We start from the raw sequence: 22,861 nt of genomic DNA, 5'->3' as shown, positions 1-22,861 counted from the left end.
CAGATGTTGTCTGCTCCCAGTTCTAGCCATGTAGTGTTTCCAAACTTCCTGCCTGTCTTTTCTAAACCTCATCCAAATAGATCTTCCTGGCAAAGATTTTCTGTTTTGCTCTTGAGTCATTCAAAATGACTATCATTACAGACCTTGACCCCAGGTGACTTTAAAGTACCATCTAGTCTTCAACAGCAAAATATTATTTTACACTGTGGGAGACCTAGGTATATCTTCAAATAAGAAAATGTTATTCATACATTGCTGATGAGATTTGCACTGTGGATTGTGTTTACAGCTGAGGTGGTAACTGTGCATATACATTTCCAGGCTCTTAGATCAATTGAACATATTTGCAAATTATCTAATTGGAGTTGGGGGGTGTGTGATTAATTAAATACAGCTGTAAATTCATGCTACTCCTTCAGTTGAGAGGTGGAGATTAATTCCTCCCTCCTGGATCCTGAGCTGGTCTTAGTGATGGATTTGCCAATTTCGATGCAGGGGAAGTAACATTCTGAGAATTCCAAGGATAGATCATATGAAGACTTGCAGCTTCCATTTAGGTCTTTTAAAATCCTTACTCTGGGGGAAGTCAACTTCCATGTAAGGAGTTCAACTGCCCTGATACCACCACATTGAAGACGCCAGATTAGGCACTCTTGGCCAGCAGTCTCAGCTGGGTCCATGCTTCCGGTCGTCCTTCTCAAGTCACTATACCTGTGAATGAAGTCCTCTTGAAACTTCAAAATCAGCCCAACAACCAGTTGTATACACAAAATGACCTCATCAATGTCACAAAAGCAGAGGACTCATGCAACCAAGCCTCGTCCAAATTTCAAAACTACGTAATTAAGAGATAAAATAAAATAGTGTGTTAAGCCACTAAGTTTGGGGGGTAGTTTGCTATGCACAATGAATAATGCACAAAAAGTATGACATACGGCTCTGCCACAAGGGAATCAAGCCTGACATTCCGATTCCATCATCACATAATCCTAAAATCCCTGGCCTAAAGATTTCATTTCACATTTATAAGTAGATTTCACTTCCACATTGGGATCCAGCTAAATAAGCAAGGACCTCTGACCCTCCTCTGTACCGGGATCCTCAGAGGACACTTCCAATGTCTTCGGGAACAAGTTCATGTAAGTTGGCTGCTCCCTGGCAGACTTCTTTAATCTCTGGGTCCATTGAAAGGTACTAGTTCCCACAGATTTGACTTATCTCATGGTTTCATGAACATGTTTATAAGGATCCAAAAATCAGTTTATGCAAGTAGGTAGGTATGCAGACAAAATCCGGTTATTCCATCTGTTTGCCCATTTCTCCTGCCCTCCTGTCTTAACTCCTCTGATCTCCCCTTGGTCTTATGTACCCTCTCCCCGGCACCTTCGTCTCCTTCTTGGACTCACTGCTCCTCTCTACCTCCTCCCTTGCTTGTATATGAACTTGAGCAGTCACTTTCCCTCTCTTCACACCTGTAAATTAGGGACGCCAGGATCATTATAATAAGATAACATAATTTACATGCTAACATAACACTGGATAAAGAGTAAGAGCTCAAAATGTGTTCACTATGATTAATATATTATTATTATTATCTTTCAGCCTAAAACAGTAGTGGCCCTGCCAGGAACTCATGCCAATAAACACCTAACTACCAACTACCACCTGCCATCACTCTTCCCTATAAAAATCTACATTCCATTTGGGCTCATTCATGAACAGACCATCTCTCCTATAATCAAAAGCTTCAAGTCAAAGTAACCACACTGCCCAGAAAATCACAGCATTCTCACAGTATGAAGAAGTATAATGTCCAACCCCATCATACAAAGGAAACTGTCTGTCAAACTGTCACTGAGGTCATTCGAAATCCAAACTTGTACAACTAAATTACTCTTCATAATTATAAGGCTTTGTTCAATATAATTATATCATTTCTGACAGATATACCAAAGTCATTTTAAAGTGGGGTTATCTGGTCTTTCAGTACATTAAAACTTGCTATGTTAGTCCATATAGGATAATATGGTCCTGAAATACATTTTCTTATGTAACAACCAAGAAAAATAACAATTTGTAATTTTATCTTCCTAGAATACTTTTTGATTCAGGGATTTCTAGACATTTTAACATTGCATGAATTTCACTTTTAAACTGCTAAGAGGTCAATGGTAACTATTAGAATGTCTCATTTTAGGGATCTCTTGTTTCCCCCAGAATATAATAGCTACTTAAGAAGATATGACCTTACCCATGGACTGAGTGATCTCTTTCTAGTCTTTAAAACTGATTATACAACTGCCTGCTAGATATCTCCATTTGGTTGTTCCATAAAAATCACTGTAATAATAATGGCTAACACCATAGCACTTATTCTCTACCCAGCAATTTGAAAGTACCTAGCTTATATGTTCTCAATCTACCCATCACAACAACCCTATGGGTAGATAGATATTCTTTTTTCCATTTTTACTGAGGAAACCAAGGTATTGAAAATTTAAATAACTTGCTCAAAATCACACTGCTACAGAGTGTCCAAGCTTGGATTCAAACCCAAGAAGACTCGCTCCAGAGTCTGGCTTTTGGTCACTGACTGTATACCATTTCCATTCTGCTTCTCACAGACCCTTGAAACTCAAATGCCCGAAACAGAATTTAACATTTTCAACCATAAACCTGCTCTAACTCATGGGTTCCCTAGTGCCAGAAACTTCACATGACCTCTCTCACCTATTTGCCCAGGCAACTACATGGAACTCGGAATCACAGCACCCTTCATACTCTCCAGACACATAATAACAGTTCTTCCTTCCAAACACATTATCCTCAAACTGGTTTCTCTTTCCTAGTCTAGTCCAAATGACCCCTCCTCTCTCTCCTTCTCTCCCTCCCTCTCTTTCTACCTCTCTCCTCTCTCCTGGACCCCTGCAACAGCCGGCTCCAAGCCTGGTGCTTTCAATCCATTCTCTCTTCAGCAGACAACCTGAGTTTTGCAAAAATGCAAAAGTAAGTATGTTACCTTCTCACTTAAAACACTTCAGCAGGGGCGCCTGGGTGGCTCAGTTGGTTGAGCGACTGCCTTCGGTTCAGGTCATGATCCCGGGGTTCTGGGATCGAGCCCCACATCGGGCTCCCTGCTCGGTGAGGAGCCTGCTTCTCCCTCTCCCTCTACTGCTCTGCCTGCTTGTGCTCTCTCGCTCTGTCCAATAAATAAATAAAATCTTTAAAACAAAACAAAAAAAAAATACTTCAACAGCTTCCAATTATCCTTAGTCAAGTGTTCAAATCCTTTAACACAGCTTGCAGGGCTCTTATGATTTAGTCTGTGCTAGTTCCCTGGCCTCGCCATCAACCCTGGACTCACGGCTCCAGTCAGACTCTGCTTCCTTCAATTTTTCAAACGCAGTGTTTTCCTTGCCTCAGGGTCGTCATGCGCCTTGTTTCCACTGAGCATCTGCACTGTAGAATACAGCACACTTCTTCACCTAGCAAATTCTTATGCATCCCTTGGGTTTCAGATTAGATATTAACCGCCTTGTGGAAGCCTGCCCTATTTGCCCCAGGCATGTGTTTATATGGCTTCTCAACTTCCCTTACTACAGCATGAATCAGGCTCTAGTATAATAGCTTTTTTAAAAACTCTCTTCATTCACCACTGGACTATAAGCTTCACAAGTCCAAATCTGCTCTATTTTATTTAACATAGCTACTCAAAAATATTGTGGAATTATTAATAAAGTTTGACACAAAAAGGCTAAAGAGAAGCAATAGATAGCATATACAAGCAGCTACATACTCCTAAATTAAGATATTTATTTTCTGCCAAAAGAAAAAAAGAAAGAAAGAAGGAAAGCGACAGATTTCCACAGACATTCTGTGTGAAATGTTCTATAACAGGAAGTTAAAAAGAACTAAAAGGAGTGGTAAATAACCATGAACAAACCACCATAGAGAAAGCATAAATGAAGGCACAGATCAATAAATATAATTTTTGGAGCTCAATAAATGTTTATTTATAATATCGTGAGTGTGGAGATACACACAAACTTTCATAAGATTACTGAAACAATAAGTAAGATTGAAGATAATTATATTGATCTGTGATAGACTTAAAGAGAAAGTAGATTGAAGATTTGGGAAATTAATGCTGGTAGGTGTTTCCTTTACAAACTGCTCCAGCCTCCTGTATGCATGAAGAGCAAAGTTAAGGCTGGTTGCCTGTGGATACTGGACAAGGTCACTGTAGCCAAGAGAGGAAACAGGAACCCCCAAATTAAGAGAAGACAGGACCACAATCATCCTAATCAAAAACTTCATACAACTATTATTTTCTAGGATCAAAATACTGTGGATTCAATTTTGAATGTCTACTATCATTTAGGTTCCTGAAGTATAAGTCAGTAAGACAGTCTCTCTACTTTCTGTAGACTCCACCTTGTGCAGCACCAGACACCCTTGACTGGCTCTCAGCTCTTGGTTCAGGTTAAAGAAAAAGGATGCTGAGATGATCTGGAATTATTTACAATGGACTAAACTCAGTGGATCAAAGAAAGCCATCACTGATCAACACCAACCCTATCATACGGACATTAGGACATACAGACATTTAGTTACTGTATGTGACCGAAAAACTTGCGTGGTTCCCGTACTTCTGAGAATATCTGTTTAAAACCAGCCTTCCAAGGAGATTAGCATGGGAAAACTCGAAGAGAGTAAGTTGGGGGCCATTCCCTGATGGTTCAGTCTGCAAATTACCACCTGCTGGCACTGAGATGTCCACGTGAAATTCAGATTCATAGATTTCAACTGAACCGGGCACCAGAGTTAGCAAGTTACTTCCTAAGCAAACAGGACCTCAAGTACCCCAAGTACCCCAGTACCCCAAGGCAGGTAAGGATACAATTAACACCACCTGATTTTTTGTTCTGGAGGGCTCCAATGTTGGGGAGGGTCAATTCAGTGTTGTTTTATCTTATTCTGATACAATGAATAAAGCATGAGCCTAATTTACATCAAAGGCTTGTGCCTCATGGTTTAAAAAAAAATCTCTAAAAACTCCTATTCCTTCATATTTTAACTGCAACACCACCAATTTTCCCCTGAGGCTCCCTATATATTTTAATTATGAGTCGGAAAGAAAGTATATCAAACCTGGCAAATAATATGACAGTATGTCCTCATTTTAATTAGAAAATATTTTTTTAAAAAGGATCCATATGTAAATCCTCTTGAATGGAGAGATTAAAATAAATGTTTCAATTTAATTAAATTATTTCATATAAATTTCATTTGCAGCTTTCTATGTAGAAAGTTGTAAAGAGTTATGGAAAACACTTAGCAGAATATTTCTGTTATGCTAAAGACCTCAAAGCCCTGCCATATTTTACCCTTCAAGATCTTGTAATAGGGAAGTAAAAAGGAGACTATGAAAGAGATTGCCAAATGCCCTTAAGTTTTAGAAAAGAAAATACAGTCATCTAGACACCGCCATTAGAATCTTTCTTTATTAATAAAATACATATATTTTTCAAGTATTTCTCTTCTTTAGTAACGTGTTTTGAGCTTGTTGGATACTCTCCCCTTTCTGCATGTTGATATCTTGTCTGTCTTCATTATGGCTGCCAACAACACCAAGCTTTGTGTGGGAAATTGTCATTTGGAGACACAGCATCTTTTTTTTTTTTTTAAAGATATTTTTTATTTATTTGACAGAGAGACAGAGAGAGGTCACAAGTAGGCAGAGAGGCAGGCAGAGAGAGAGGGGGAAGCAGGCTCCCCACTGAGCAGAGAGCCCGATGTAGGGCTTGATCCCAGGACCCTGGGATCATGACCTGAGCCAAAGGCAGAGGCTTTAACCCACTGAGCCACCCAGGCGCCCGAGACACAGCATCTTTGACTTTTTTGTGAGACTGCTGCTGTTGCTTCCTTTGATAAACAAAAGCCCTTTTCTGTGGTTTGTGTGGTTCTTCAAGAGAAGGCGTTAAAGAAATAATTAGCTAGGCTGGTAGTTTCAGGAGAGGGAAGCTGCTACCAGAAAAACCTATTTTTTGTTTGGTCAACAATCAATAGTGGGTTTTTTTAAATTTTTTAAATTTTTTATTTTTTGGCTATAAGTCCTTTATAAAATGAAAGTGTCAAGACTCAAAATATGATCTTTAAGCAACAAGAAACATGCACAAATGGTGCTAATTTTGACTTGCTCAGAGGTTTGTTTTGTTTTGTTTTTTTTCCCCTCCATTATGACATTGATTTCAACAGCTGTAGGTACTTAAACTCTCTTTCTGGAAACCTTGCACCCTACATTATGCGCAAGAGAAGAAGTAGGGACGATTATCACCCATTTTTCGCAGAGCCCTGGGAGCCACTCAGGAGGAGGACATTCTTCCTCCTGCCACATTACCTTCGCGCTCACCAGTCGTACCAGCTTCTCATAAAAGAGCAAGTAATATTCATTAGGAAAGATGGAACTGTTATGTGTAAGAACAAAGGGAAAAGAAATGGTAGGAGAAAGAAGAGAAAGAAAGTTGAGCTAGTCTCTTTCAAGCTAAGGGTGCCTGAAATGATACGTAATGAAAGGGCTTTGTGGATTTGATTGGGTGTGTGTGAGCGGTTAGGGCACCTGTGCCCGCAGGAGGCCGCACCAGCAGTCATGTGGTAATGCTGGTGTGTAATTACGGAGCACTTAACTGCATTCAGCCATGGTTTGTTTCTCTGATAATTTCCACTTTCATTGTTCAAGGGGCTGTGGACACTCGTGGAAGCTGAGGTTCGAGTCCCTGCAGCTGTTGAGATAAATGAATGTTGTAGCTGTTTCTGAAAGTTTCTAGTAGGAACGCTGCTTAAGAGGGAAGTTTGACGGAAGTACAGTTAAAATATTCTACTTTCTTTTCCAAAGCCATAAAATCCTAAATCTATAAATGGATCATTCCTTATTCCTCTTCTTCATTTCACAAGCTGGCTGAGCTCCTTTTTCTCCCCTCCCAGTAGCGCTGGTCCTCCTTGCATGCTATTCAATTCTAAAGTATGGAAAAGCTACTTTCGATTTTCTATTTAGCGCTACAGACATAGCCCCTCTGCTGTCTGTCTGCACTTGTGATATATAACAGATTCAGACATTTATTAAACGTGTTAACCTGTTTATATGAAAGAATAAAAATGTTCCAAAATCTGGCCAGATCTGAACACAAATCTGCTTCCATTTCCTTGCATTGCCCTCTGCCAACCAAAGTTCATTGTTTATTTGTGTTCAAAGTATTAAGTTTGAAACATTAAAAACAAAGATAACAAAAACAAAAATTAATGTAATTTCATATGAGCACAAGGAAGAGAGTATATATATCTTATCTTCCATTTTCCAAAAGACCCTTTATTTCACCAACAAAAATATAGGCTTTATTTAGGCACAATGCTGCTTGATTCATTACTATTATTCTTCTTGTTTAACTGTATTTTATAAATAGTCTGTTCAAATTAATATAGAAATTAAGAACCTTTATTAAGCAATACAAATCTTAGCTATTGCTTTGAATGTCTGGTAGTTTCAGCAAGCAATACTGTCTCAAACTATGAGTTACATTTCTAAATTGGTCGCTAGTAGCCTGATTACTTCTGTTTGAAGTGTACCTTTTCTCTTCCTGTGTGTGTGTGTGTGTGTGTGTGTGTGTGTGTGTGTGTGTTTAGATAGAGACAGATGAAGATGATGGGTGGATGGATGGATAGATAGATGAGAAATAGATGACAGATACATACATACATACATACATAATACACAAATGTTAAAGTAATAATAGGGGGCCTGGCTGGCTCAGTCAGTAAAGCTTACAACTCTTGACCTCAGGGTTGTGAGTTCAAGCCCTATGTTGGATGTCAAGCTTACTTTAAAAAAAAAAAAAAGTAAGTGAGAAAAAGTAAATAGGGTAAAATATTACCGATAGATAAATCTGGGTAAAGAGAATATAATTTTTATTTTTGCAATTTTTTAAGTCCAAAATTATTTACAAATTTTTTAAAATTTACATGTGGCTTAAACACATACAACCAAGATTCTGTCCTCAACTTCTATCCCTTGCCCTCTCTTTCCACACATACCCTGAGCTTATCATACAAATTACTTGTAATTTCCTTCAATGGATGCCCTATTTTGTCTCCCCAGGGAACTATGATGTGCTGTTCCAGACAACAAATGAGGCCATCTCCCCAGAAAAGCCTTTCTCTGATCTCTGCAGGCAAATTAAGTCTTTCTTCTTTGTGAGAAATGTATTTTTTTTACATATTTGTCTTCTTTATAAGACATTAGAAAAAAAAACTGCATTTTGTGTGACCTTAGTCACGTTACTTAACTTTTGTCTGCCTCTGTTTATTTAAAATATGGCGAAGACAGCACCTACTCACAGGGGTAAATCAGGTAAAGTGTTTAGAAAGGCCTGAGGTATAATAGGTGTTCCATGATGTTAGTTATTATGGTGGTGTGATGGTGATAAGTGGTACAGTATCGGGAAAGTACTAGAATGATAGGAGGGATCATGGTATATCCTACACCAACCATTGTAGAAACTCACTAAATATTTTCAGGTATATGAATAAATGGATGCTCAGGGAGTACATTATTATAATATCAAAGGGAAGAAGCAGTGAAGGTTTCAATGATGGTGGTAACAAGGAGCAGAGGAGGAGCAAATGAATTTGCAAAGCCTTCATGGAAATTTACATCAAGTGGTAATCCCTTGACTATGGGGTGAGAGGCAAGGGATACAAACTATTACACCATCATTATCTTAGGACCTCCACAAAGCCCCATTTTAGGTGGTATTTCTGGGATATGGTTATCCCTGGGATATTAGCACTATCTCCACCAGGCGATACGGATCAGCTTCTGATAGGGTCAAGTACTTCTGTGCATTATGCAAGGCATTTGTTTAAAAGTTTCTTATATCTATGTGGCAATCTTTAGTCAGTGTGTGGTTGTATACATTTGAAAAGATTGAGATCAAAGACAATATATAACCACATAACAACATAATAATTTCTTTAATGAGACTTGTAAACAAGGTGAGGGAACAAGAAAAAAAATGTAACAGCCTAGGTGTTATTTTTAATATTAATTTGCTCATTCATATCTTATATGGCTTTTAAAGAAAAAGAAAAAGTCACATAATCCTGGCTCAAAATTGTGTTTCATCAGAGAAGTGATTTTGTGAAATCAATTAAATCAATGTTAAAAAAATAAAATAAAATAAAATAAATACAAGAGTACAAATGTACAGCCTCTTAATAGCATTTTATTTAAAAGTTTACAATTAGAGCACACGTAATAACACAAAAAGTTTAAAAGTGACACAGGCTGCCCTGTAGAAAGCACTTTTCTTGTAGGCAGAAGGAATGGGAACCTTGTGCTTAAAATGTGTGGCATTCATAGCATAGTACGGGGCTCAGTAGATCAAAAGAATCCATAATCTGAAGGCAATGAACATAACTTCCAACTTATTCCAAAACTGGTGGGGGGAGGTGGGAAAAGATGGCATCAACCTAAAGATTTCACTTGGCTCAGGTTAAATCCAAAGGAAAACAAGAACAGAAAACCACCTCAGCGGCATCTACTCTCTGCAGACATACTCCAAAACACAAAATTACAAACCAGTGTCCGTTAAAGAAATCCATACTTTAAAGACCTCTGTCACTTCTCAAATTCAGTACTGTGGAAAGGAATAGGGATATTCCTGGGTGAGCCAGATAATTGAGAATAAGTATCAAAAAGATGCTTTACACAAACATCATGATGAAGAGGTTCATAAATTAAATCCATATTTCATTTTAATGAATTTTTATAGTATTCTGCCTTGTAAAAAATGTCCTGAGTACGGCAGATGCTGTTTAAAACCAATGACAATAGTGTCTTGAAAATATGTATAGTAATAGTTCAGAAGATAGAGAAGCAACGTTTTCTACCTTGATCATCATTAATTAGCACCATAAAATGTTAGCTGCAAATAAGCACATAGGTAAGTTTGGCCCGCCAAAAATAAGGCATTAGAAAATAGATGAATTCTCATGCAGAACAAGTTATTTAGGAAGGGATTTAAGAAAGGTTTGTAAAAAGTGACAGGCGACAATTTGTGAAAGAAAGGAATGTTAAGGCATAGCCAGGTAACCTGAAATAGCGTGGTGTCAATATCTGTCTCTGTAGAAGACGGTTGGGGAATCAGTTCCTTCAGATCCGGTGTGGCTTGGGTTGGTTTCGGCTGGAGCCCGGTGTTGATGTCTTTATGCCATTTTCCCAGCACCGTACTGCCTGTAGTGGAAAAGACTCTTGGAGTCCACTTTGCGGGATTTCTGCACAGCCTCAGCAAAAAGTTTGGTCACCTGAAAACATAAGGGTAGGAATCTTAGTGACCCACATGACATGAAAGTGAAGATTTAATGAAGCAGGAGCAAAAGGTCAAAAAAAAGTTTCTGCTCCCAGTTTCCAAAGGGACATGTGATGAAAGACACAAAAATTTTTATTTAATCAGGACTGTCTCCTATATTTCAGACCTTATCATGAGTAAGCTAATCCCTGCCCCTCAACTCCCCCCAGGGATTAAAATGGACTCAGGGGGGAAAAAATACGATGAGTCGAAAGTCACTGAGTCTTGAAGTACAATTCTTCTCTGCAATAAATTTGGTGGGTCATGTCCAAGTGGACCTAACATACCTCACGTGATCGTTTTCTGTGAATTGGACAAGTGCTTGCACTGTATCTGGATCCTCAATTATCATTAACCTGTTGCTCTTTTATGATGGCTTTCATTTAGAAACAATGGAATAAAAGTTTGTCTCTTTATTCCATGCCACACCACACTTTTTATTTAAAAGATAATTGCATGGCTAATGAGTAAGAATGGCTATCTGTGGCTTTTGATTATCTCAATTGCTTGATCACCAACTGTCTGTTAGGCCATGACCTACCATAATAGCACCATTATTTTAGATTCTATTTAAAAATTCTTTTCCATTCTGAATGTTACAAGAAGGGGAGAAGAGGGATGTGTTTATGTTGATGAATACTCTTAAGGGAGACATAGAAATAAAAACCTGCACGTAGCTATATTTGAGGAAAAGAACATACCTGGAAATTAGTGAGGAGAGCAATTCCACTGTCAACAGCTGTCCTCCGAATCACATAATTATCATGGACAAACTTAGTGTTGTTATTGGGCAGGTTAATCACCAGGTCAATGCTGCCATCTCTAATCAATCTGGAAGAATAATCAAAATAAACAAAAGTTTGTAGGTGGCAATGTATATTTTATAATTAGTTTTTAAAATACTAACGTAATTATTCTCTTGGGCATTCAAGTCAAAGTCCTACTGAGTTGACTGCCATCTGCCCTCCTCTGTTCCTAAATAGATGTTCAAATTACATTAATTGTTTTATCGTGTTCTTGAAAGAATTCTGATGGAAGTCTAACTAAGTAAATGGAAAGGTTTTTTCTTTCCCAACTGCTATCTATCCATAGAAGAATTGGTAATTTGATAGGTATTTACTTATTTTACAAGGAGGTTTTTCTCCAGTATTGAAGTCCATTCCACTCCCATACTCCCAATTCCCAGACTTTTACCTCACTGCCTGCTTCCCAGTGCCTCTCAGCTAATGGTATGCCAACACAGATATGTCAACAACACTTGCTTTTGAATTAAATCTCTTCACATTCTGTTGCTGGGCCGCTATACACACTAGGGGACATTTAAATGTCAAACAGCATGAAGGAATGCTAAATGTTGTTTTACAAAGTCCTAATCAAGTGCCTATAGCATCTTTGGAAATCTACTAAGGAGTGAACAATTTGCCCTTCTTTTATTAATTTTATAATGATTCATAGGTGGCCTTCTTGAGAGCCCAAACAAATGGTAGCCATTTAACAGACTGTAATATCCTAGAAAAACTGAGAATTTTCTCTTATGTACCTATGCCACATACCTCTCTAAGTGTTGATGTAATGGAATTCCTAAAGACTCACATTGTGCACTAAAATAATATGTCTTACCAAATCTAATGATGACATAGCCTGAGGCATAATAACCAACCTGATTAGACAATAGTAAATTAGGTAATTCAATGGTTGGTGTTATCTTAGCACTCACCACAGTCTCCTGCATATAGCAAGTGCTCAATAAATTGGACTGATTTATTCACACACAAACCTCAGTGAAATGCAGCTGGTCAATCTTATATTTGATATACAGACCTACATACAATCTAAGTTTAATGTAAAATATAAAGTGCGGTATTACATTCTCCATGTCTGATTCTCATCACTGAGATCTTGCTGTCCATTCAGGAAAGCATCCTTACTAGAAAATATTTTGAAAGATGCTATGTATCAGTATATAGACATATGGCATTATATGTTATTGTAACAGCAAAGTTCACGAGAATGAAACTTTACTATAATCCACAGATTTATTCATCTGAAATGGCTAAGAGGACTTTTAGAAGACTTGCAATAGGGTAAGGTAAAGTATTCACCTTACTAGTTCCCAAAAATCATACTAGTTCCCAAAAATTAATCCTCTACCTGTAGGAAGATAGAACTCTGCCCCAGTTCTTACTTTCTGATGGAAGAGAGGCTGGGGTTCTGTCCTTCCTGAGACGGCCATGCCACTGGGGTGGCAGGGACATTGTTGGCATTGAGCCAGTCTGACGTGGCTTCCGTGGCAAAGAGCTGCATTTAAAATGGAAAAGTCAGTTACTGAATCACAGGGACGGCTTTCATGGAACAAAGAAACCTAGTGGGACACACTTGTCACTTAAATCATAAAGTAGAAGAAAGTGGTATGTATGAGAAGCAAGAATACCCTGGATAGAGATTTGGACTCACTGGCCAGAGTCATGTGCACTTCATATATTTTAAAAATATTCTAAGGAACAACTTAATAACCTCAACTGTAACTGCTTTTGTAGAAGAAAAAAACAAAGAATTATTACTGGCTGAGGATTTACTGTTATCAAACCAACAAAGCCCCAGGACCACAGGCCCACTCTGAACATCGGGAATCATTTTGTTTGACTGAACCAGGCTTTGCGTGGAAGTATTTGTGGCAAAGAAGTTTTGCCTATAACTACAACAGCTGGAAACTATGACTTCATATGGAAACAAGAAAAGGAAAAAGAAAAAATATATAGGAAATGCATTGGACCTTTGTCCCAATCTTGTGTAAACTAAACTTTCTAAGTGTTTAGATGTCAACTCCCATGGAATTTATGGTACCTTTGTTATAACTTAAAACTAGTCTTTCTAATAATTTTATTCTATTGAAGTTTTGAAACTATCACGTTAGTTAAATCTTTCAAGTTGAAAGGATATATTTTGAGCTATTTCATTCCTTAAGATTCATTAATATTCTCTTTTGTGAATAGATTTCAGGGCTTACAGAAAACGACTTGAAAAAAAATTGATATCACATACCTTGAAGCCTTCGTTGTGTAACTGTTCAGCCACACCAAGGAATCTGGGACGGAATGATTGCTGAAATTAAAAGAATTTACCAAAATTCACTTTCCAGATACTCCGCTCTTTATTTAGTCATATGCAATATGGTATTCTCTCATGCCATTATCAGAGGCAATGCCATATGTTGCTAGGTGCTTTAGATTCAAAGGTGACAAGTTCGATCCTCTCATCCTCCTAAAGTGAGTACCGAGTTCTTACTTATTTGTCCCTATAGGTAAAATTACATCCACAAAGTCTTGCTCTCTACAATCTGACTTTTCACCTTGCCCTCAAATTCTTCCACTCCCTACTTAATCCACTTTGTCTGCAGATTAAGATCCACCTTGGTCCTACATGGATCCTTCTCCAGGTCAGGGAGAATTTAAACACACCTGGGTTAGGAGTCCAACACCAGGTCAGCCTTGTTGATGGTTCTGCCTGCTCAACCAGTTCTACCTGCTGAATTCTAACTTGGTCCTGTTCTTAGATGACTGGGCCCTGTCCCAACAGCTTGCCCATACCTCCCCTCAATAAGTCAACCATTTTGGACTCAAGTTTGCATTAACTTTAAAGTAAAGAATGAAAGAATGGTCTCTAGAGTCACTAAGCTGCCTTTGAGATCCTGGTTTTACCATTCATTTTTAATGTGTCCTTAGAAAAATTAATGTCTTTGAGTCTCCATTTCTTCCTTTTTAAAATGGCAGTGAGCATGGTAGTATATCTTTTCTTGGGACTCTACAATAAACTGTGTGACCTTGAGAAACTTACTTAACCCCTCTGTGATGTACTTTCCTCATCTGTTAAATGGGAATAGAAACAGTATCTGTGTCAAAGGGTCATTGTGAGTATTCAATGAGTTAGTTTATAAGTAAGCACTTCTTAAAAGTGTCAGTATAGGAACTTAGTCCATTAATAGTTGTTGTACAAAGTTACTTGCCCATTAATAGTTCTCATTAAGTATTCATTGTTATTATTAAAACGTTTGTTTTTTCAGCCTCCCAGAGACTAGATCCCCACCCCTGGACACTAGTTTCTAAGCCTGACTTCCTCTACTGGCTGTCATATTTCAAATATAAGCCAACTTTCTCCTCACATATATTTTACTTCCAGACAAGCTTTCCTCAGGTTCCAATTCACCATTCGGATATGTTCTTAGAGCCCATTGTTGTGAACTTCCTAGAGCCTTAGCTGGACCCATCTGGTGTCCAGGTCCTGCTTTCCCTGGACTCCTGCACATTGTCACCAGAGTTCCTCCATTATGAACTTACCCCTTCCTGTGACCACAAACCAGTATTTGCAAGACAGTGATCAGGGTGAGAGAAAAAAAAAAAAAGCCAAGTGGCCTACCCAAAAGTCAATCCCTTACTTTGACCTCCTTAATTGGAATGTTTGGGTAACTGAGCTAAACAGCACATGGTTAAACAGCACACAGTTAAAAACGTATCTATTCTGCCTTTGGCTAAACATATTAACTGTTTTCTCTTGTAAAAAGTTTACAAACAGATGAAATAATTTGGTTACTTCAGTACATGTTTTATAATCTATTTAGAAACCATATTGGTAACAGCTAAAAAAAAAAAAAAAAAAAAAAAACAAGGAGATGATCTTAGAGCCTCAAAGAAACTAAGAATTGTGATAATAAAACATATCAAGATCCTTGCACAATTTTGATAATGTTCAGCCCATATAACCTCCTAATATTTACTTGCAGAGGCTTTCTGAGAACAGATCTAAATCCTAGGAAAAGACTCCAAAGACTATGTTCAAATATAAAATTCTTTTGGATTCAGGCTCTCTCAATCCCAGAACTGCAGTTTTATGAGAGGAAACTATTGGCAAATAGAAAAGATAAATGCGACTGGATGAATCTCAGCTAAGGCGGGCTCAGGGGTTATTCACGGACAGTCTTCTAGAACACAAATTGTAACCATGCCCAGGATAGTAGCTTTCCATTCCTGCTTAGGACCAAACATGAAGAAATGGGCCTTAGTTGCAAGAAGCTCATGGCTAGATGTAAAGAAAAGAAAATATAGAAGTATAAAATCAGAGTAACTCAGTGACCTTAGAGTATTTAATGAGTATTTAATGAGGCATATGGCAGCCTCCTTAAGAGTAGTTTAGGCAGAAGAATAGGACAATGACTCTTTAAGCTTGATTCTACTTGGAAAACAGGGTCTGAATTAGATGGCATTTTAGGTTTCTTCACATTTCAAGATTCCTTGAAATATAGTAAATATACATGAAATATTCTAAATGAACTTCTGAATCTCCCTGATTTGGAACACTACATTGTGACCTTCTGCTAAACACAGGACAGACTTAATTAAGTAAGCACCAGAGCACATTAGAAGATGCAACATAAAATTGTCCAACAAGTTATTAACTGATACACTAATGGTGTATTGAACAAACTATTCTCAATTTCTTAAAATTTTTCCCTAGCAAAATGTCACTAATAATATATAGCCATGTGATAACATAACATTGAAACCATTTTCTAAAATACAATTTCAGGGGCACCTGGGTGGTAAAGTTGATTAAGCATCCAACTTCTGGTTGCAGCTCAGGTCATGATTCTCAGGGTTGTGGTACTGAGCCCTGTGTGGTGCTCTCTGCTCAGCTTGGAGTCTGACTGAGATTCTCTCCCTTCCTCTGCCCCTCCCCACCAAATGCTCTCTCTCTAAAATAAGTAAATAAATCTTTTAAAAATATATCATTTCAGGGCGCCTGGGTGGCTCAGTGGGTTAAAGCCTCTGCCTTCGGCTCAGGTCGTGATCCCAGGGTCCAGGGATCAAGTCCCGCATCAGGCTCTCTGCTCAGCAGGGAGCCTGTTTCCTCCTCTCTCTCTCTCTGCCTGCCTCTCTGCCTACTTGTGATCTCTGTCTGTCAAATAAATAAATAAAATATTTTTAAAAAATAAAAAATATCATTTCACAAGCATAGCAGTTCTCAAAATGTTGTTCCCCAGGAAATCAGTATCACCTGAGAATCTGTTTAAAATATAAAAGTTAAAGGGCACCTGGTGGCTCAGTCAGTTATGCATCTATCTGCCTTTGGCTTAGGTCATGACCCCAGGGTCCTGGGATCTAGCCCTGCATCAGTTTCCTTGCTCAACAGGGAGCCTGCTTCTCCCTCTCCTCCCTGCTCCTGCTTTCTCTCGCTATCTGTCGCTCTCTCTCAAATAAATAAATAAAATAAAATAAAACAAAGTAGAAAAGTTTGGGTCCCACCTTAGATCTGTGGAATCAAGAACTCTGAGAGTGGATCCCAATAATCTGCATTTTGACAAACCCTCCAGGTGATTCTGACGCACACTTAAGTTTAGGAGGAGGAGGGAAGAAGAAATAGGAGAACCATCCTTCACTCATTTTGTAATTTGAGGTGAAGATCCATTAACCTTGGCCAAAGTCACAATGAAAAATGTTGAGGAAGGAGTACCAGAATGTAATTTTTTTCTTTGCTATTTTAAAGTAAAATAAGTCAGCAAGTCCTCCAAGACCTGCAGACACCAGTCAGAACCTCATTATGGAGCTGTTTCAATGCTGTCCCCCAAGTGGAAAAGATAAACATCCAACATGACCGTATTGGCAGTTCCCAGCCGGGGAACCACTCTGCCTTCTAGTCTGGGGTGTCGGCTTTCATAGCCACATTATAAACTTCTATCGAACATGCATTGAACACTTGTGACACATAAAACAGCCTCTCCACAAAAAGAAATTACAGCTGTCAGCTTGCATCTGAGAAGCCCCAGATTTAATAGCTGATTGAAAATACCTGGGTAAGAAACCATTTGTTACTAAAGGTGAAAAGTACAAGCTGACTTATTTCCTGGAAAATGTTTATAAGAAAGAAAGTCCTTTAAAAATGAAAAAAAAAAATACATATTTCCTCCAATTATCATTTTCACATGATTCCAACTTCCGGCTGCAGAACAGAAAGCCCAGTTAGTGTCGTGTGGTACTTGTGGATTCTACGGGGACGTCTGCGTCGACAACTCTATGGTTGTTCCTAATGATTCTGTATTGAAGACAAAAGGTTATTCATGTCACTCGGCGTTGTCTATTTCAAATAAAACGCTTGCTTTGTGTTTCGGAGCAAGACTGAAGCCGCAGATGTCAGGATGGTGCTCGCCACCCCACAAACATCGTTGAATAGCCTAATCAGAGGCGAAAAGACAGTGAATGCTCTTGATCTACTCTAGAGTAAATCATTCATTGTTAAAGGGTGTTCCAGAAAACTTCAAAACAAGGCAGATTGCCTACTCATAGCAACTAAAAATAAATCCTGATGGGATGAAAGAAGGCTGGAAATATTGCAGGAAAATAAAGGATGATTTTGTTGCCATATAAACCTACATTATGCCTTTTTTATTAGGATCTGTGCCTATGGAAAGCCTCTTGTTAGCGACCCAGTGCATGTAATACTTGACAAGAATCCTTTGACAAAATCTAAATCTTGACTTTTTTTCCCCCTAAGTTCTAGTTATACACAATTGATGTTATGAATATTTCAAATTCCCCAGGTGATTTGTCCCATAGGATCTAACTTTGGGAGGGCAGAAACAGAAGGTCTGTGTGTGTAAAGGAGTAGGGTAGGAAAGAGAAGAGAAAGAGAAGGTTAGGAGACTGCAGTGCAACAAATTAGCATGCACATGCCCACACACACACACACACACACACACACACACACAAACTCTATTTACTAGATGTTGAGAAGTGGCTGATACTTGCTAGTAATACATTACTATTTAAAACATGTGTTAAACTACCAAAAATAAGGAAAAAAATGTTTCCTGGCTCAGAGTCATTTTTACATCTCCTACGTAATTTCTCTTTTCCCCCAATTTTTTCTTGCAACCTGTTGTGAAAATGAATGAGTTAAGGTATCTTCAATTAAATGCTTGTGTTTGTCACAGGAAGGTGGGTCAAGGTGGGGACATAAGAGAAAAGGCCTTTCCCTCAAATACATGGGACAGGTCCTGACTCTCTTCCTCACTTCTCCATGAAGGAATAATTAAGCAAATTAACTGCAGTGGTGTTGGCTATGAGCATTCATCTGTGCATGAAGTCTACACGGCATCAGGCTCAATTAATGATTATCTTAAAGAAATCAAAATTCAGGGGCACCTGGGTGGCTCAGTGGGTTAAAGCCTCTGCCTTCGGCTCAGGTCATGGTCTCAGGGTTCTGGGATCGAGCCCCGCATGGGGGCTCTCTGCTCAGCAGGGAGCCTGCTTCCCCCTCTCTCTCTGCCTGCCTCTCTGCCTACTTGTGATCTCTCTCTCTATCAAATAAATAAATAAAATGTTAAAAAAAAAATCAAAATTCAGTGGTGGATTTCTTTCTTAGAACTTCACTCAAGAACTCAACTAACTGTGTTCCTTTGTATTTACTGGTTCTAATGCCCATTAGCATATTAGCATAGGGCCCCTAATGTCCACATATTGTATTATATTAGCAGTACTTTTTTAGGTCCTTCTCGCTTCTGACTTTATATATTTGAACGAGTGAATTATTCTGACCATCCTGAATCATGTAAAATAAAATGATTTCTTTAAAAGTGCAATGCATACTGAAAATATGGAACCTGAATTACTTTGTCCACCGTCCCTAGGAAGTCTGAGTATAAAAGGCCTCGGTTAGGTTTGGTCCCATGCTATCTAAGAAGATACCTAGTGAGTTTTCTAGCTATTAATGCTCCAGTTAGTATATCCTGTCATGTTGTTCAGCTAAATTTATGATGCGTTTTTAAAAGTCACTCTCAGTGACAATCCACCAGATGGTAACAGAGAGTGTGTCCTTGAACTGCCGGGAGGGGCAGCTCTTCCTTGCCGCCCACGCTGACTAGGTCAGAAAGTGACTCTCATCCATCTCCTGCTAATCAATTCTACCATAGCTACTAATACTTTATTAAATATAATTTTATGTTAAGCATTTCTTTATTTTTTAAAAGATTTCATTTACTTATTTGCCAAAGAGAGAGGGAGCACAAGCAGGGGGAGCAGAGGCAGAGGCAGAGGCAGGGGGAGCAGCAGACTCCCTGCTGAGCAGGGACCCTGATGTGGGGCTGGATCCCGGGATCCTGGGATCATGACCTGAGCTGAAGGCAGATGCTCAACCAACTGAGCACCCCCCACCCCAGCATCCCTTAAACATTTCTTTAAATATACTTTTTAAACTTTATAATTAAAATAGACACATATCTAAAGCCCTAACGTTGCGCACTTACACACAAGTATAAAGTTCTAAGAAGTCATGTAGCTGCTGCCATACTGATCTCTTTAAAAAAGAACGTGCTGAAAGATAAAAAAACTTCAGTGGGCAGAACCTCATTCCTTTAAGAAACCTCTTTTAACCCTACAAAACCCTCTTTTTTTCCTCCAACCATAAAGCAAAAAATTCTGCTCATTGATGCCAAAATCACACAAATACCTCATAGGGATCGAATTAATTTTTGCTTAATATTTCCTGCAGCACTAGGACCAAACAAGGCACAATTTTATACCTCACTGCCTTCTTAAACTGGTATTTTAAAATGTTAGCACTATTATAATTAGTTGTGAAGACGGGGACTAAGGGCACAGTCTCCTCTGAATGTCCCCAGGTCTCACATTAAACTTTAAGCCATAACTGGAAGTTGGGCCAATACTCTCATATTTGTGACTTAATAATACTTAATACTCATTTATAACACGATGAGTCTCTCTTATGGTGTGAGGTGTCTCCAAACTGCCATTAAGCTTCACAATTGCAAGTCATCTTGTTAGCCTCTGCTCTAACTGTTCTCCATCTCCCTTTCAGCACCTTTATGAAGCAAAATTCCAAGTTGCTCTTTGCAGAAACTTCTCCAAAGCCACTACGCATCCAGTCTCCAGAGGCTAATTTGCTGATATGAAGACACCCTAATGAGGTGGTATCTATAATAATCACCCACAGTCTTGAGAATACCTGGTACTGTTCTAATTATATTTTTATAGATTTTTACATAACCATGCAGGGTTTGAGCTTACTAAAAGTACGACAGGGGTTATATCTAAGACCAGCTATTGTTTTTATAGGATCCAAGAATTTATCCGAAATATAAGTGAAAGACCAGGTGGAAAGTATTTAGTATTTTTTAGGAAATTTATCAACAGAACAGACAAATGATTTCCATTTGATGTGCAATAATAAAAAATTAATAAGCAAAGCAATAATAATTACTTAATAAAGCAACTGCTTAAGAAAGCAATAATAAACCAATAATGCCCTTTCGCACTGTATAAAGGTATTCTCTTATAATTATTTCCCTTGGCTTTGACTTAGAAGACTTACCAAATAATGATACTCAAGAACCTCCGCAGGATACTGTGGACTCTGCTAACTTTCTTAAGCCCATTAAGCTCCTTCCCTTCAAGAACTTTCTGTCAGTTGAGGAGTGAGAAAATCCCTCCAGTAATGCCCAAGTCTTCTTCAGGTTTGGATCTTTGACATTTACAAATGGTCCTCAACGTGAAAAAGTTCAACTTTACAGTAGTGAAAGCTATACATATTCAGTGCCAGCCATACTTCGAATTTTGAATTTTTATCTTTTCCCAGGCTGGTGATATGCAGTAGGAAACTCTGTAGTGAGGTGGGCAGCAGTGGTTCCCAGTCAGGCCACACGAGCATGAGGGCGAACAACCCATACACTTAAAACCATTCTGCTTTTCACTCTCAGTACAGTATTCAATAAATTACATGAGATATGTAATGCTTTATTATAAATCAGCCTTGTGTCAGACGATTTTGCCACACTGTTGGCTGACATAAAGTGTTCTGAGCACACTTAAGAGAGGCTATGCTAAGCCATGATGCTCGGTAGGGTAGGTATATTAAATGTATTTTGACTTCTGGTATTTTCAACTTATGATAAGTTTACTGAGGCATCACCCCACCATAAGATGTGGAAGATCTATAGTATTTCCAAGTTGAAATGTGAATGAATGAAGGTAAGGAAGGAAAGAACAAAGGTCAGGAAGGGATCACAGAGCTTCAGCTGGGGATGTGTTCGGTTTGAAACGTCAGATAGAGGTATTCAAGAGATGGCTGGAAATATGGGATAATGAAGGATGAAGATTTAAAGAGGACAGTTATGGATAGGACAGTGGATTCCACAGACAGGAACTGGCAAAGGGGAAAGTCAAGAGATAGACAGAGACAGAGAGAAAGACGAGGTGAGACCCAACTTTATGGAAAGCATATGTTCAAGGGCTAAGGAGGAAGAACTAAGAGCAGAGCACATAGGAAAGATGTAACCAAGAAACAGAAGAGATTCCTGTTTAAGGCATCCTAAATCCTTCTCAGAACAAAGACCCTTTTCACTAGAGACCTTCCTTCTTTTCGTTTTATTTATTCACTTATTTGTTTTGATTGCTACAATGGAAAAAAGCAAAACCCAGGGAACATATAGAGAACAAACATCCATTTTTTATATTAGTTGCTGTTTTCTTTAGTGGAGCTTAAATCAAACCTCCCCTCTTTTATACCACAATTCAGGTCCTTTCTCAGCCACTTCTAGCATGTGCCCAGGGGCATGCACGCAACCACACACCACTTACCTGGATTCCAATCAGGATGCCCTTCTGGGGTATCTTAAACCCTGTGGAAAGCATTGCCTTTAGGAAAGCTGTGTGAATACCTTCACCAAAGCAAGCCACCTGTTTAGAATAAATTAAAATGTAAAATAAGAAGAAGCAAACACTAGTCAAACAGCTCTTACTGATAAACAAATACAAATCAAAGCACTTTACTCATAGACCCCTTTACTAGATTTTATTGAGTTGCCCAAAGACCATGCAGTCTGAATCCGGGAATTAACAAAGCCGGCCAGGGCAGATGTATCTTATGTTTTTAATTAAGCGTAATGAATGAATAAGCAATTCTTTCCCTATCCAACAACACTCCATGGAGCAACATAACTGGATTCTACTGTGAGTTATTTGGATACAAATCACAGCTTCTGGTCCGTAATGTGGTAAGTTACCAAATGTTAATATGACTTAATGTTTAAATAACAGTATATGTCACGTACACGATGCCACGGTGCGTGAATTCATGGGTCAGTAGCACACATGCATAATTGCTGACCAATTGGTTGGGAGTCATTTGGTACAGCTTATGAGAAAGCTTTTTGAGAAATTCAATAAATCCATGAAAATCTCAATTTAAAATCATTTTCATAAAATGAACCAAAATGCCCTGTTTAGACTAGTTCTGAATACCACAGCCATGTGTCAATAAATAAATAAATAAATAAAAACCATTCCAAACTAACATATAATGTTTGGGTTACACAGAAGTTTCAGCGAGGGTAATTGTGCTATTAGATAACTACAAGTCAAATGGCCCCCATAACCATAGAACAAGTAGTATAT

General features: G+C 38.5%; 1 protein-coding gene across 1 annotated transcript in view; it reads right to left on the bottom strand.

Annotated features, from left to right (window-relative positions):
• Positions 1 to 9,258: 9,258 nt before the first annotated feature.
• The window catches only part of LOC111156350 (carbamoyl-phosphate synthase 1), a 124,159-nt gene continuing 110,556 nt past the window's right edge, over positions 9,259 to 22,861 (bottom strand). The window contains exons 34-38 of the mRNA XM_022517180.1: positions 22,046 to 22,144; positions 13,446 to 13,505; positions 12,589 to 12,701; positions 11,105 to 11,234; positions 9,259 to 10,359 (exon numbers count right to left, since the gene is read on the bottom strand). Of these exons, the coding sequence (XP_022372888.1) occupies positions 10,261 to 10,359; positions 11,105 to 11,234; positions 12,589 to 12,701; positions 13,446 to 13,505; positions 22,046 to 22,144 (501 nt within the window). The 3' untranslated portion in view covers positions 9,259 to 10,260. The remainder of the gene's footprint in view (positions 10,360 to 11,104; positions 11,235 to 12,588; positions 12,702 to 13,445; positions 13,506 to 22,045; positions 22,145 to 22,861) is intronic.

Source organism: Enhydra lutris, unplaced genomic scaffold, assembly GCF_002288905.1.
Source record: "Enhydra lutris kenyoni isolate GAN:26980312 unplaced genomic scaffold, ASM228890v2 scaffoldscaffold1, whole genome shotgun sequence".
Classification (NCBI taxonomy): domain Eukaryota; kingdom Metazoa; phylum Chordata; class Mammalia; order Carnivora; family Mustelidae; genus Enhydra; species Enhydra lutris.
This window is presented reverse-complemented; position numbering and strand designations above follow the sequence as displayed.